This window comes from Syzygium oleosum, unplaced genomic scaffold (genome assembly GCF_021117445.2).
Source record: "Syzygium oleosum isolate NSW1041296 unplaced genomic scaffold, Sole_v2.1 Sole_v2.25, whole genome shotgun sequence".
Classification (NCBI taxonomy): domain Eukaryota; kingdom Viridiplantae; phylum Streptophyta; class Magnoliopsida; order Myrtales; family Myrtaceae; genus Syzygium; species Syzygium oleosum.
In genome coordinates, this window is record NW_026607509.1 from 2,139,631 (window position 1) to 2,154,075 (window position 14,445).

Sequence of the window (14,445 nt, forward strand, 5' to 3'; positions counted from 1 at the left end):
CCAAAAGTGTTGGCGTGTTATCAATCATTGTTCGACCTTTTCTTATAAAATACGAAGTTCTATCTGACTGGTGTATGCCATCTCAATTTGTTCTGATGGATGGAATACAGTCCGCGTGACTGCAGAAACGACGTGAACACGGGATTTCCTGCATTCCGGTTTATTGTTCTCCTTAGAGGAGGCATACAACCTCATAATATATGCCAAGCAAGCTCCAATGACCACGACTCTGCTTTCGGTTGGAGTCACTTCACTTGTCCGTAAACGATGCTCAATTTATGTTTTAGCCGAAAATAGGGAGCCTTAGCTGGCCATGAAAATGTTTATCTTTACATGATTGTTTTTCATTACCTGTGATATCATTCTTTGAGATTGGTTTGTCTATCGGAGCAGGCCTGCCCGAGTTAATTCTCGCTGAATGCTTATTATGACAGATGACATGAATATGCCACTACTCGATGCTTTGTACAAACATTGTGCAGAACAACAGGCCCAGAAACCTTTGGAACAATACAAGAACGCGGCTCCATGAAAATGATAGCAGATTAGATTTGATTTCAGCAGCTAACGCATCCTAATGGTTAGTTTTAACTTTCCAAACAAGTCGGATCATCTACATCAGCTAAAACTCAACAGCATATTTTAGACATAATTGAAATTCACCTCCCAAAGAAAAAATATTTTGACAGCATAAGAAGAAACTATTACTCCTACATGATTTTCATGATGTGCCTCATTGTAATCCAATTGGCAAATCGCTAAATGACCAAATGCAGCTCCGTTTGTTTGCATTGTCTTCTGCTAGTGGCCATCCAAGGTTCCCAGGGATTCTTTGAGGAGTCTCTGTACCTCCTCTCTCCTCCTACAAAAGTGTCAAAAAAAAATTGTCAGAATCTAACCATGGGCAGACATACGGAGGTATTACAGTCGCTAGTTTCTTGTGCTCATGATACGGCTAGCAGTAACATGATTTCGGAAAAAGCAATTAAAGCCCACACTTCAGAAATATGCCTTTAAAAAATATTTTACTATTCAGGAACAGCACCAAACCAGACATACCTCTTAATGTCTTCAACCGCCTGTTTACGCCGTTGTATCTGGAGTTCCAGGATGTGTATTAGTGTCGCTCTGGCCTGAGGGCAGAAGAATCTTCGATGAGGGGTTGATACTCAAAGATTGCTAAAACACATCATAACTGAACTCTACCTGATGGGGACGTAATGAATTGAGAAGGTGATGTACATTCTTGAATATAAGAGAGATTTCCTCCACCCTCCTAGCATACTGTGATGGTCTCTCGACAAGAACATCAGCCAGCTCCAAAAGGTGCAGTTGCAGTTCTCTGTTCAGCGATCTCAGTTCCTTCTTGAAATCTGAAGGACAATACTCATGACTTAGCATTCATAGCATAACCAAACTATGGTTTGAAATAAGTGTTAGTATTAGATGCACAATAAAAGGAGATGAGGTAGCATGTACCCCCACGCAATTTTTCTCGTGCTCACTCACCTCCCTCTCCTCTCCAATACGAGATCATTTTGATTATTGCTAGCTACTATGTGATAAGAGAATAACAAAAACGACAGCTAGAGAGCCAGAGAGACCAACACAAATTCAGACAGGTTAGAACAGTTAAGCAGGTAATTATGTCCCTGATATCCCCTCTTTTTAGACGCAGACTAATATCTGGAAGATGTAGAACGTGGCAAGAAAAGGTTCCAAATCAATCAGGTCAATAAACACGGAGAAGATATTTTCACCCTTGTATCCAAAAGACAGCATAATCAGCATTTGCCATTTTTCAGTCTACTTAGCAATAAAGGCAGAGCCTCTAATAACACATCGCTTCAGCTCTTTCAACTACCGCGTAAAAACAGTAAAAGAAATTAGAATGCAGCCAAAGTTCCAAGACTTGTACAGGGCCGAAAGACCAAAAATCAGTGAGTAAGTCACAGATAAAGGGAGAAAGTCCATTCTTGTATACACATATGGCCGATATATCATACACATGCTAGCTTATACAAGTGGCCTTTGGAAGGGACGGGACAATGCCAGATGAGTAAAAGGAGTCAGTTGAGACATGGCAAGATCAAAAGGAATAATGCACCGCTTTAAAAGTCAGGGGAACTAAAGCGACAACAGCTGATGCCTTAAAAGCGAGAATCATGCAGTCTAAGCAATACCAAATCCCAGAATACATAAAAATATAAGAAACGCAAGCGAGCTAGGAAGCCATCACAAATAACTCTTCTAGCCGATTGCATATCCTCCAATCAACACCATCTCTTCTAACCCATCCACCACGATGACATATATTATGTATTGACCAGAAAGACTAACTAATGGCAATGCAAGGTAATGACATTAATGCTTCTATCAGTGAAAATGTTCAAGAAAAATATATACTTCAATTTCAAAGAAAAGTTATCACAAGAAAAAAAAATCAGAAGACCTTAATTGCAAATATCTGCATCTTACTTACATATTTGGTATCAAGTATCAATGATTTACAGTGAGTTATAGTTAATTATAAGATAAAACTCATATCCCGTTGTAAACAGTTACGACTTAAGTTAAGAGCTAAATTGCGGTTCAAAGCCACAGTTACCCCATATACACATTATCAAAGAGATAAAGGGGTTAAAGGAAACCATGATTTGACACTGATGCAACTTGTTTCGATAAGGGTTCCACCACTTATGAAATGGCACAGCATTCCCGCAAATCAAGTCAGCACAATTTCTGTTCGTAATATTATCAAAGCGTTAAGCTGGAAGCTTAAAATGTTCTCAGGATGCTATGGAATGATGTGGGTGAAGCTATCAGCTAATTGATTCCATCACATAATTGCGATAACACGGTAAAACAAGCAGGCATTATACAGAATATGAAAATGGGCATTACCAATATTAGGCCCTTTAGGGTAAAGCTGTCTCACCCCCTGCTCTTCCAAGCTGGGAAGCACGTCATCGGTCTGCAAACATACAAAAGGGCACAAACAAGTCTGATCATCATCAACATAACATGTAATTCCACAGCCGAACCATCAGCTTCGAAAGGAAAAACAGTAAGAATAGAAACAGAAACAATCAACTGGCGACAAACTTCCTCTTTCCTTCCCCTTCTAGAAAACCCCACAAACCATACGAATGAATTTCTCAAAATGCACGAGTAAAGCACAAGACTTTGACACCGGAAAGCATCAAAACCAAACCAGGCACATCCATCACCAAGACCCGCGATCACGAAGACTAGCTTGAGAGTAAGACAATCAAGAAATGGGGGCAAAACTCACGGTGTAAGTTCCGCCGAAGCACGTGTAGGTGCCCTCGATAGGAGGGGGAGGCTCGGGAGCCGATTCCGGGTCCTGTGCGTAATCCTTGTAAAGCCTGTAATACGGTGGTGGCGGTGGATACGTCGCCGTCGCCATCGCAGCGGGGGGGACGACTCCTTGCCAAAACCTACAAGAACCGAAATGAAATTCAAGAAGTTCAAAAGAAAGAACTCCGACGATTGACAAAACTCAAACGTAAGGAGTGATCACAAGAACCCATGTAAGGAAAGGAGAGATTCATCGGAAAAAGCGAACCTTTTTTACTTTCAATCTACTGAGCAATTGAGATTGTCAAGGTGTTGATCGAAGCAACCACGGAGAGAGAGAGAGAGTTTCAGCTTCGAACTCTGCTGTAAATTATGTCTGCTCGTATCTGGCGACAAAAGAGACAAAGCCGCACGTGCCTGCCCCGACCCGTTTGTGCGGTTCGGGCCTGCTTCATTTGAGATCCGGCCCGAACTTCGAAAGCCCGGACCTGCCCGAATCGATTTCAAAAGCTAATGTAGAATTAAGAGAGTTTTACAAAGAAAGAAATCTTCGAATGATCCGAATAAATGTGTATTAAAAAAATATGCAATTTAGAAAACGATATAGTTGTCTTCTTGTTTTGGTGTTTTTAAGCATAAAGTAAGTTTTTGACTTTCTTGTCATATTTTTAATTAGATTTTGATACGTCGTATTGATAATATAATCACTTTGTGATCAAAATACGTGATGTGTAGGCACGGTGACCGAAATTGTTCTCCGATTTGAATTTCCTACATGGACATTCCTGGAATAATTTGGATGATGATGTAACTATCTTGTAACAGGACTTGATCATGTGCAAGAATTGTAATTAAAATTTCACTTTTTACAATCAATCGTTGATGTTATTTTTGTGTTATAAAAGATACCTCCATCTTTCTTTTGTTGTCTTGTTGGCCAAAGGCCCTAGCTCCATTAATGGGGCGTCGAGATATTTCATTGGATTAGAATCCAAAGGTCATTTATTTAAATCCTATCAACTGAGTTTAAAATGCTTTGGATAAGAGTAATTAGCACAAATTAAAAATCTAGTTTTTAATATGTCTATGAGGCCTCTAAGGGTGCGGGAGGGCATTTTGCCATAGCCTTAGCATTGATTTTAGGGCAAAGAGTTTTTTTATTTTTTTTGCATTTAGTATTTAATACATATTATTTGCATCAAGGAGTTTGCTTTTTTTCAACAAAAAAAAAATGCCACAGCAACCCTCCTTGATAACTTGAGCGATGCTAGAAGCTCCAACAATGGCCATGGCCTAGGTCGTGCAACCCCAAGTGAGCCAAACTAGAGGGCCTTCGACGTTGTGCAACCCAAGCGATGGATTGTCTAGGTTGTGTGACCTCAAGTGATGGGCCACCAAGGTCGTTGCACCCCAGGCTAGGCAATGTCGAGATCGTGCAACATCAGATAAGCCAGATACAAAGTCCAACGCCACACAAGCAGGGCATTGGATCTTGACTCCAATGCTGCACGAGGCAAACGATGGGTCGCGAGACCCCAGGCAAAAGACGTCGGCATCTGCTCAGCTCCTTCAAGCCACCTCCACGAATCCTAGATCTCCGGGATAAATACGACGAATAGTGTAAAATTAAAGGGATAAAAGAGGAATACAAAAAATTGGTGAGGCAAAATGATTTTGAAAAGGCATCGAGAGAAGGGCCTTTTGAAAGGCATCGCATTTCCCAAATGATTTTCAAATTTCTTCACCAAACACCTTAGCATTTGCACAAGTCCTTTGGAGGCCCAAAACCGTTAAGTGTGTGTTCTCAAAATGTTATTCTGTCCGACTCTTTCCGTTAGGTTGACTCAGCACAACTTGCAGGCCCCAAGAGATTCGCCGTCCATTGCGTTGGTGATTGGAACATCGGTAATGGGTTCCATGTTTGGACAATTTTTATTTTATATATTTACATAAATTCATTCCTATATATAATAAATAAACACACGCTTAGGGCACGTTTGGCAATCATTTTGTTCTCGAAAGCTGATTCTGCTCAGAAATAATTCTTTTTTATTCTGTGCCCGGAAACAATTTCTAAGCATTTGAAAGCGTTTAATAACTGCCCAAAATTTCTATTTTTGGAATAGAAAAAGAACAGAAACGCATTTAGTAACTGCACAAAATTTCTTTTTATTAATAATATGTTAATAATATTTTGAATTTTTTAATATTTCTTTCTTTTTTTTCTTCTTTTTTTTTTCTTCCCCTTCCCCTTCCTTGGCCATGGCCAACGAGGGCTGACCGCAGGCGATTGGCCACAGGCCAGGAAGAAGATGAAGAAGACGACGACAAAATTTTTTTTATTGATTCTTGATTTTGTTCCAAAACTGATTCTGAAAACAAGAAGCTACTTTTTTCTGCTTTTTGATTATGTTCAAAAATTGATTATGAGAACAAATTTTGGCAAATTTGTGCTCGGAAACAAAAAATTTACCAAAGGGATTTCTGTTCCAAAACTGATTCTGGGAACAAAAAAACAGAAATTTTTATTATTTGGCAACTTGCCAAACACGCCCTTAACACGTATTAGTTCAAAACACGTGCATTTAATAATTTTTTTTAAATTAATTGATGATTACACGCTCCATTTGGCGCTGCCCTTGTCATCATCAATCGATCTCGTTAATCTCGTCGTTAACCCAACAGCGACGGTTAAAAGCCGTTGACCTGGACATCACAAAACATCGTTTTTTCCAAAAAAAATGAAAGGGCAAAAAAAAAAGGAGAGAAAAAACTCAAACAGCGAAAACTCTCAAACGTGACTCCCCCCCTTCTCTCTCGCTCGCTGCTCGCTCTGAGAGGCATTGGGTTCCTTCGTTGCACGACAGCTCGTTCCGGATCTCGTCCTGATCGCGTCGCCCCCTCCGTCTCGTCGTCGGATCCCCGTCAGAGCAATCTCTTTCGCCGGAAATTTTTCCCGTCCGGCGGCGGCTGGAAAATGCGGTGATCGACGAGGTTTCGTACTCTGATCTTCTGTGATCGAGCTGATCGTTGCGCGTTTTCGTTTCGTTCGAATTGGGTTGTAACATGTCGGGCTGATTGCCGCGCGCGTGATTTAAATTTCAATCATTTGTTGACATCCCCATTTCTTGGGGGGTGCTACTTGAAGGGGTGAATAAAGGGTCACTGATGTGGGGCAGATGTATGCAAATTCTATCTTTTGCGGTCAAGTTCATCTTTTTTTTGGGGAATGCATGGAAACAAAGTGCTTGTGATTTACCAAGAATTCAGAATTCCTGGTTTCGCTTTTTTTTTTTTTTTTTTTTTCTGGTTGCGAATGGTTGGCATCTCTCCTAACAATGATCAGCCTCAGGTGGTTTCTTCATTTCGGTTAATCTTTACGCTTGGATGCTTCGGCGAGCGACATGGAACATGTGCACGAGGAGATTGGAGATGAGAAGAGGGCTCCCTCAATCCATTGCGATCTTTACGACACGGAGATATCTCGCAAGATAGCTCAAATGCTGCTCCCTGGGCTGGCCACGGCTTGCGTGGACAACACGACGGGCGATATCTTCAGGACCCCGGCTTTGGTGGCTGTAGATTTGAGGAAAGAGTTCGTGGAGTATCTAACCCAAAGGAGCGAGTCGTTTGTGGCCGAGACCGCTATCCTAGAAGGGGATTTAGCTGCCGAAGCATCTGATGATCCTTATGAAATAGTAGCTGATTTTGCTGACGACTTTGCAACTTTGAAGATGAACTTGTTCGGTAGGATTTCGGGATGGCTGCTGAGTGAAAAGAGGGAGGACAAGATAGATGATATTGTCCAGGAGATGGAGCTCAGTAAATTTTGGGCTATAGACAGGAGAGAAGCAATCGCACGGACTTTGCTTAAAAATGTTGATTTCAAAGGTGCATTTCATTGTGTCATGAAATTTCACACTGCTGAAGACCTGGCCGAGCACGTTGCCAGTTGTGGATTCAGGTCTATGATCTGCACTAACGAGGGCTGTAACACTAGATTTACAGCAGCCCACTTGGAAAAACATGATTTAGCTTGTCCGTTCAAAATAATTCCGTGCGAGCAGAATTGCTCGGAAAGTCTCATGCGACGTGACATGGACAGGCATTGCATAACCAACTGTCCAATGAAGCTTATGAAGTGCCCTTTTTATCAAGTTGGCTGTCAGTCAACTGTACCTCAATGTACTCTCGAGCAACATAATCATGATAATCTCCATGACCATGTGCTGCATGTTCTTCAAAGATATCGTAAGGATGCATCAGCTGATGATCTCAAACGTCAAGCGGAGCAATTAGAGGTTAGTTTATTCAGTTGTGCAATGTTAGTTTTCTTCTTGCACAGAATTTGCATGTCAGAACATCCTATAAGCAACTGTCTTATTCTTTCGCACTTTGCCCTCCGCAAAGTTCTTAACAAAACAAAAGAGTTGAGAGTTCATGAGGTAGCTCCTCAATAGTTGTATAGCTTTACCAGAAAAGATTTCTGACAAGCTTTCATATTGCAGCATGCCAAGTTTATTTTAGAAGACTTCACCAGACGGTTACACTATAATTTAATATCGGAAACCTTCAAATTTTAACAGCATTTTGTTTGGATTTCATTTCCTGGAAAATTACACTAAGAAATTACACTCTGCTGATTATTTATTGGAGTAGCATGATGTAGCACACGTGACACAGTACTAATTGTCAAGCATGGACACTGATATTTACAGTCATTCTATACAGTTGTCGTTTTCCGGTGAACTAGCCTTGGCTCGCGATGTGAAATCTTTAACCCTGGCTCTCAAGGATTTGGAAGCAAGGTTACCGCAACCAGAAGCCTATATGACTAGTGGTCCGCAACCGGATGCCTACACGACCACATCTGATGCAGAGCAGACAGAGGTTTCCAGTTCGGCTCGCTTAAACATAGACTATGAAAGTTAACATCATGTCACCATCTTGTTCCCAGGCACCTTGTGAGATGAAAAAAAGGTTCAAATTGCGGCATATTGCAACTTCTCAATTTGAGTGATGGGTCGGTAGATTATTTGGTCTACGATCTCGAGGTTTTGCTTTTGCTCATCTGTGCAATTTTTGGTTCATATAGCTTATCATCTTTTTCTTGACCTCTCTTGTTTTGTTCAACTTACGAAGAAGCCTATTTGTTTCTCTACTTGTGGAACGCATAGATGGAGGGATGTGTTTCCACGTTTTGTTTTTGTCAAAATGAGGATCTTCTATTCTATTTTTTTTTTTTTGGTCAAAGGATCTTCTATTCTATTTGATAACATATATGTTTGACTATTTATCCTCATCAATTACGCAGACAAATTTGGCTAGTGTGTCGCTATTCGTGTTGTATTTCATAATCACCTGCTACCTCTACAGATCTGGAAGATGAATGATTCACGGTGGAATTCAGAATGTGCTCTTGGACTGCAGTTTCCTGAAATTCACTCCAATATTAGGCTATAAAAAGTTGTCATATTCTTACTCATCTAGGCTAGATTACCCAGCCACTTCGAAACAGAACCTTCATGTTCATCATTGCATCTGTACGTTAAGCTAAGAAGTCAGTCCCATCGTAGTCTTCATTTTGTGAGCCATTTTACGTGCTCTAAGTATGCTTAATCAGTCTTTGGCAAGAAAGAAAAGATTGCTTAATCGGTAGTTGTTTCTTTTTTCTTCAATGCTCGAGAACCACCCGAGATGGAAACTAGAGTTCATGATATCTCACTCCGTGGCGTGGATGCAGTTTTTTGATCCAGGTCTGTGAAATGTTTGCCCTAATCATATTGACAGCCTCACTCTCAATGCTTACAAGAAGTCGAGACGGTTGCTAACACTAAACTTGCTTATCCATTTGCTTCCGTAACATCCTGGTCCGAATCCATGATACAAAAATTACACTGGGGGCTATGATATGCTCAAGCACCACCGAACAATACAATGCTCATCATGTTAATGATATACGCCAATGACATGCAATCAAAATGCAATACCCAAGTTATGCTCTTCGACTATATGGCTACGTCACAAGTATCTAGCACCCGATTGACAGAGTCCGAAATGTAATTCCAATGATCAAGCCCATGGAAGCTACTCAATTCATGCGCTATTGAACTCTAGAGCTCTTGCGGCCCCCCTATCCAAATTGATGGCATGAAAATACAAATCACAAGATGCATGGGTTAAAATTCGGGTATAATGTCGTCTGTATCTAATCGTACCTGTGGTTTGTGTGCTAATTTTGCTATAACAGAAAGATACTATTATTCTCAGGGTTTCCCTAATGTAACATTAGCGGGCACTAAATAAAGTGATAACATTAATAATACAACATTCCACATTGAGGATACGCCCACAAAAAACTCAGATAAACAGTTTTTGAGCGTCAAAACTCAATTAAGCAGAAAAAAGTGCTTTCTACTTGAGAGGCCCACGTATCAATCAATGCAAATTGCCAATATATCCTTGTCTTCAGAGACCAACGGAAGTTCCTCTTAGGCACGAAGTCCCCGGTTCAGACTTACCATGCGAGCCGAACCATCCAGATGAGACGCCCTTGCTGCAGAACCAGTCTGATAAGCAGACCTCCCTGATCCACCATGAGCAGAATCCTGATACCGGTTGCCACCAGAATATCCACCTGTGCCACGAAACTGCCTGGAATAGCCACCGCCACCGCTTGTCATTTGCCTCCCACCGCCGGCATTTCCTGACCTCCCCTGAGTGAAAGACGAGCCATCTTGCCACCTACCACTACCTACAGCTGAGCCCGCAGCATAGTCCTGGCCATCTCTCCTTCTCACAGGCAAATCCAAACCACCACCGCCAATTCTAGCTTCTGCAGCCCTCTCATTACTTTCTGCCAGAATTGCCAGTTTCTCCGTGAGATGGAAAGCTAGGGCCTGGAGCCTCGTGTGCTCAATGTCATGGAAGATAACGGACCGGGTTGGCTGGTCCCAGCTAGCATGAAGCTCCTCATTGATCATCATCTTGCTTACGATGCTGTGTGCCTGTGCCTCCGAGAGGTCAAACATTTTGGTAAGCTGATCCAAGCTGAATGAATCATAGGAGGATGAATAGGTAAAGAGATAGGTCCTCAGAGCCTCTTCCTTAATCTTAGCCTTGACCATCTCAAGGACAGTGTCCTTGTTTCTGAGGAGTTTCCAGATGTCGAGAGACTGGACGACATCGAAGGCCTTCTGGAAGTCTCCCTTGCTTAGGGCCCTCGTGGCTGCCATTACATGGTCCCTCACATTTTCTGGGGGTCCAGTGAATGTGTGCCTCTCGCTCACCTCGAGCAATCGCCGGAAGTTCTTACTTAATACTCTGCGCTTAGCATCGAGGTTGTTTGCTGCCATATTGGGGACTTCTAATAGCATGGCACAGATTAGATGGACGGCTTCGAGAAGCTCAAGGTTTATGTGCATGTGATAAGGCATTTGACGTCTCCTTTCCATTCTCTCCTAAAATGAGAATAAAGAAGTTTCACAGCATGAGCTCCCGCACAAAAGTGAATCAAAGGAAAGGGAAAGAGAGAAAAGAGAAAAACTAAATAAAATTTTTTGCAGAGCAGAGCAGGTCTTTCTCAAATGGCAAGAATCAAGTTATTCACTAAACCAAAGCCAGAGGGTAAGAGTTGTATATAAACGAAACACTTGCTTGGAAATTAGAAAATCCCATTCACAATTGATTATCAAGTAATACAGGGTTGTTCATAAGCATAAAATTCGACAACCATCCACAACGGACAAGGACTTCGTACCTGCTCTGGGGTCTTCTCATGATACCGACTTTGAGAAACACCTTGTGCAAGTAATTCCTTTACCCTTCCACCTGAATATAATTCAGAAAGGCAACCATGTCCTTCAGCTATAAGGCCAACCCGAAATGCACACAGACCAAGCTGTGCCATAGCCCTGTTAAAAAGTATCTGGGTCGAAATATCCATATGCTGGATGCTATCCTGCAGGTGACTCATCAACAACAGGTCGCGAGAAGTTGAGAACTCATCCAAGAGAGCATGGTGATAGATGTCGCAAAGCATTGCACGGGCCTTAGTTCGCTCATCTCCATACTTGTATATAAGGGACACCAGAATATCCATCAGTGTCCTGCTATTCTCAGGGAAAGTTGGTTTCCTCGGCACAAGTTCAGGAGTATCAACAAATGCAGGTGGGCCCCTGCTCTCCTCAACCTTAGGCTCTTCCCCTGTCTCATCGCCATCATCTTCAGTCTGCTCAGCCAATTTCCTCATAGCATCATAGACACCCTGAGGCTTATAATATACAAGCTCCACCCGCCGTAAAGCCACCTTTGAAGCAGCTTTAAAATCTCCAACACGTTCCAAGTATTCTTGAACATTTTGAGCAAGGACTAAAAACATGGGCTCATCCCTAAGCCTTTCAACATATTCACGTGTGTGAGGATCAATGCATTGCAAGCTCTTAAAAAACTCGGAATCTATCCTCTCTAGAAAGGCTACCAAATTTCCCCAAATCCTAATTGTCCCGTTATGGTCCGGACCCTTCTCAGACTCATTCTCATCAGGCTCCACTGAATCACTAACTACTATGTTGGAATACTGCACAAGAATGTCAAGGATAACAAGCATATTCTGCACGCATTTCTTCCACACATTGATTGGCATGTGACCACTGAGACCCGGATTAACATCAAACTGAGCAGATACAACACTAAAAAGAATCTCCAGCTTCTGGGCAGGGGTCTTAGCTACCTTAGTCAAAAAAGTGAGCTGTTCAACCTGCTCAAACCGACCAGTCCCCTTCCTCCCACGAGCAGCCACGACCTCTTTAAACTTCTTGTTAACAGTTTCCCATGTAATCTCGCTAGGATTCTTAAATTGCCTATCCATTAGCTTGTCTTTCCGGCTCATCTTCTTCTCCCAGCCATCATCGAGACTATCCGCAGCCACATCATCCTCATCATCCTCATCCTCATCAGAAACATTAATCTTGGTAGGGTCCTCAATTTCTGAATCTTCTGATTCTTCGTCCTCTGATTCCTCATCCACCTCCGCCTCTTCCTCACTTTCAGGATGCTCTCTATACTTATTAATCAACTCTTCATACTGCTTATTATTCTTCTTGAGCTTCTGCTTCATTGAATTCAAAGCCTTGGCATTGCTGCTACTCATCTTCTTCTTAGCATCCTTATTTGCTAAAGCCTGACTCAAGAAGTCTTCCAACATCACAAGGGCTTTAATGTAAAGACTGGGAACCTTCTGAGACTCAGTGACCCTCATGACTTTCTCAAGCTGCTTGTTAATCTTGTCAAAGCTCTCTTGCAAACTCACCCAATCATTAATCTTCATAGCATTTTTCATCTGGTCAACAGTGGCAGACATTTCCTCAAAACGCTTATCTTTGGCAGACTTAACAACCCGGTGCTGACCATCAGAAGCATCACTGTCACTCGCATTCCCCTGGAGGTATCTGCTTCCAGCAGCTGGAGCAGTGGACTCACCTGCCTCCATTTCTTCAACATCACTGCCATAATCGCTGCTCTCCTCCTCAGTGTCGCTTCCACCCTGTTTTTAACAAAATATATTTATGGTGAGAACTCTCAGTAATGCTGGTTATGAGTCAATAAGGTGTCTGGTCGCGTGAATATGGTGCACATGAGTGCACCATGTGGGCACGTGTTTGTGAGAGAGAGAGAGAGAGAGAGAGAGAGAGAGAGAGAGAGAGAGAGAGAGAGAGAGAGAGAGAGAGAGAGAGAGAGGTACTGTGTCCACAATTTGTACTCAAAAACAAAAGACAAAACATAGACTCAAACCTGTGTCCAGAAACGCGATGCCATTTTCTTTGGGCCCAAATGAAATCAGTCAATGACCCTCAGATCTGCATATTAACAGGCCACCATAAGGGCATTGGCAAATCAGATAGATCTAAATAGAAAGATACATAACTAAACAGAAAACATCCATATAGCTGAGAATAATTTGATGGGATCTTATTCAAACAAGGTTTTCTTTTCATAAAAGGAAAAACACCAAGCATTTGTGCATTTGGAAGCACGAAATAACGAATAAGAAGTGCATCGTGGGGGTTGGGGGAGGAGACAGAGACTACTCTGCTAGCACCGGGAATTGAGCTCTCTCCATCACACAGACAATTACAACCGGAAGACGAATCCCTAATTTGCAACTAATATTATATACAGTGTCGGGACGGTCAGGGACAGTCCCGGGCCAGGGACCATGTTTCCCTTTCCCGCCCCATGGGGTGGAAAACTGCCCCTTGCGGGTGCAGGGCACCGCTATCCCACAGTGCAATGCGGGGCGCACCGCCTCGCGAGGGGACAACAAGCAATTTTGCCAAAAAATTCTAACTTTTACCTGCATAAACAAAAAAAATCCCTCAAGAAGTTGAAGCATCAACAGACAAGTGCGCATCCCACACTGACAATTAAGGAACTTTTAGACCCGAAAGATCGGAAACGAGAAGACACGCAAAGAAGAGGTCAAGGAAAGTCCAAGGCAAACTATTCAGGCCTTCGGCGAAAAGGCGGATGGTCGTCTATTCAGCCACTATCCACGCCACGATTGCACAAACGAGATAACAGAGGAGCGACCAAAACACAAGCACGCGCACGCACAGAGACGCGCCGTCAGCTTCAGCAGTCGGAGGTGCGACGGCCAGGTGGAGCGCCGCAGCAAAAGAGGGTTATAGCCAGAGAGAGAGAGAGAGAGAGAGAGAGAGAGAGAGAGAGAAAGAGATATGTGTGACGGACCTTTGAGGACGAAGGCGAGCGGCCGCGGCGACGACGAGCTCACGGTGGCGCGACGGCGCGCCGCGGCGGCGGCGGCGGCGGCGGCGGCGAGGTGCCTGAAGCGAGGGAGGCTGGCTACGCGAGGAGAAAGTGCGAAAGAGCAAGAGACAAGCTCGCTGCTGAATTAGGGTTTCTCTATTTTAGTTTTCCTTTTTTTTGAGGTCTCACACGTTACTTTGGACATGGTCGGTCAGTGAACCGGTCCGACCGTGGGTCAGCCGGTTCGACCGCCGGATTGATGATTTGCGTAATTTACAATTGAATTGTGTAACATATATATTTATCTAGGTCATTGGACAAAGTAAAAGTGACTAATAAGTTTGGCTTGGATCCTAG

The 14,445-nt window shown here is 42.8% G+C and overlaps 3 protein-coding genes across 3 annotated transcripts; 1 reads left to right on the top strand and 2 right to left on the bottom strand.

Annotated features, from left to right (window-relative positions):
* Nucleotides 1-525: 525 nt before the first annotated feature.
* On the bottom strand, nucleotides 526-3,685 carry LOC115671448 (mediator of RNA polymerase II transcription subunit 7a). Its single transcript, XM_030593011.2, has 6 exons — nucleotides 3,590-3,685; nucleotides 3,296-3,461; nucleotides 2,905-2,974; nucleotides 1,207-1,373; nucleotides 1,060-1,133; nucleotides 526-862 (listed from the first exon to the last, which is right to left on the bottom strand). Exons 2-6 carry the CDS (start codon nucleotides 3,428-3,430, stop codon nucleotides 802-804), a joined length of 507 nt encoding a protein of 168 aa, XP_030448871.1. The 5' UTR covers nucleotides 3,431-3,461; nucleotides 3,590-3,685; the 3' UTR covers nucleotides 526-801.
* Nucleotides 3,686-6,701: 3,016 nt separating this feature from the next.
* On the top strand, nucleotides 6,702-8,557 carry LOC115671633 (uncharacterized; the record flags this gene model as incomplete). Its single annotated transcript, XM_030593259.1, has 2 exons — nucleotides 6,702-7,622; nucleotides 8,053-8,557. Coding segments are annotated over 2 exons (1,122 nt in total), but the record flags the coding sequence as incomplete, so codon positions are not given.
* Nucleotides 8,558-9,643: 1,086 nt separating this feature from the next.
* On the bottom strand, nucleotides 9,644-14,240 carry LOC130134432 (eukaryotic translation initiation factor 3 subunit C-like). Its single transcript, XM_056302727.1, has 4 exons — nucleotides 14,071-14,240; nucleotides 13,114-13,178; nucleotides 11,081-12,865; nucleotides 9,644-10,781 (listed from the first exon to the last, which is right to left on the bottom strand). The coding sequence occupies exons 2-4, from the start codon at nucleotides 13,135-13,137 to the stop codon at nucleotides 9,813-9,815; spliced, it is 2,778 nt and encodes a 925-aa protein (XP_056158702.1). The 5' UTR covers nucleotides 13,138-13,178; nucleotides 14,071-14,240; the 3' UTR covers nucleotides 9,644-9,812.
* Nucleotides 14,241-14,445: the final 205 nt, after the last annotated feature.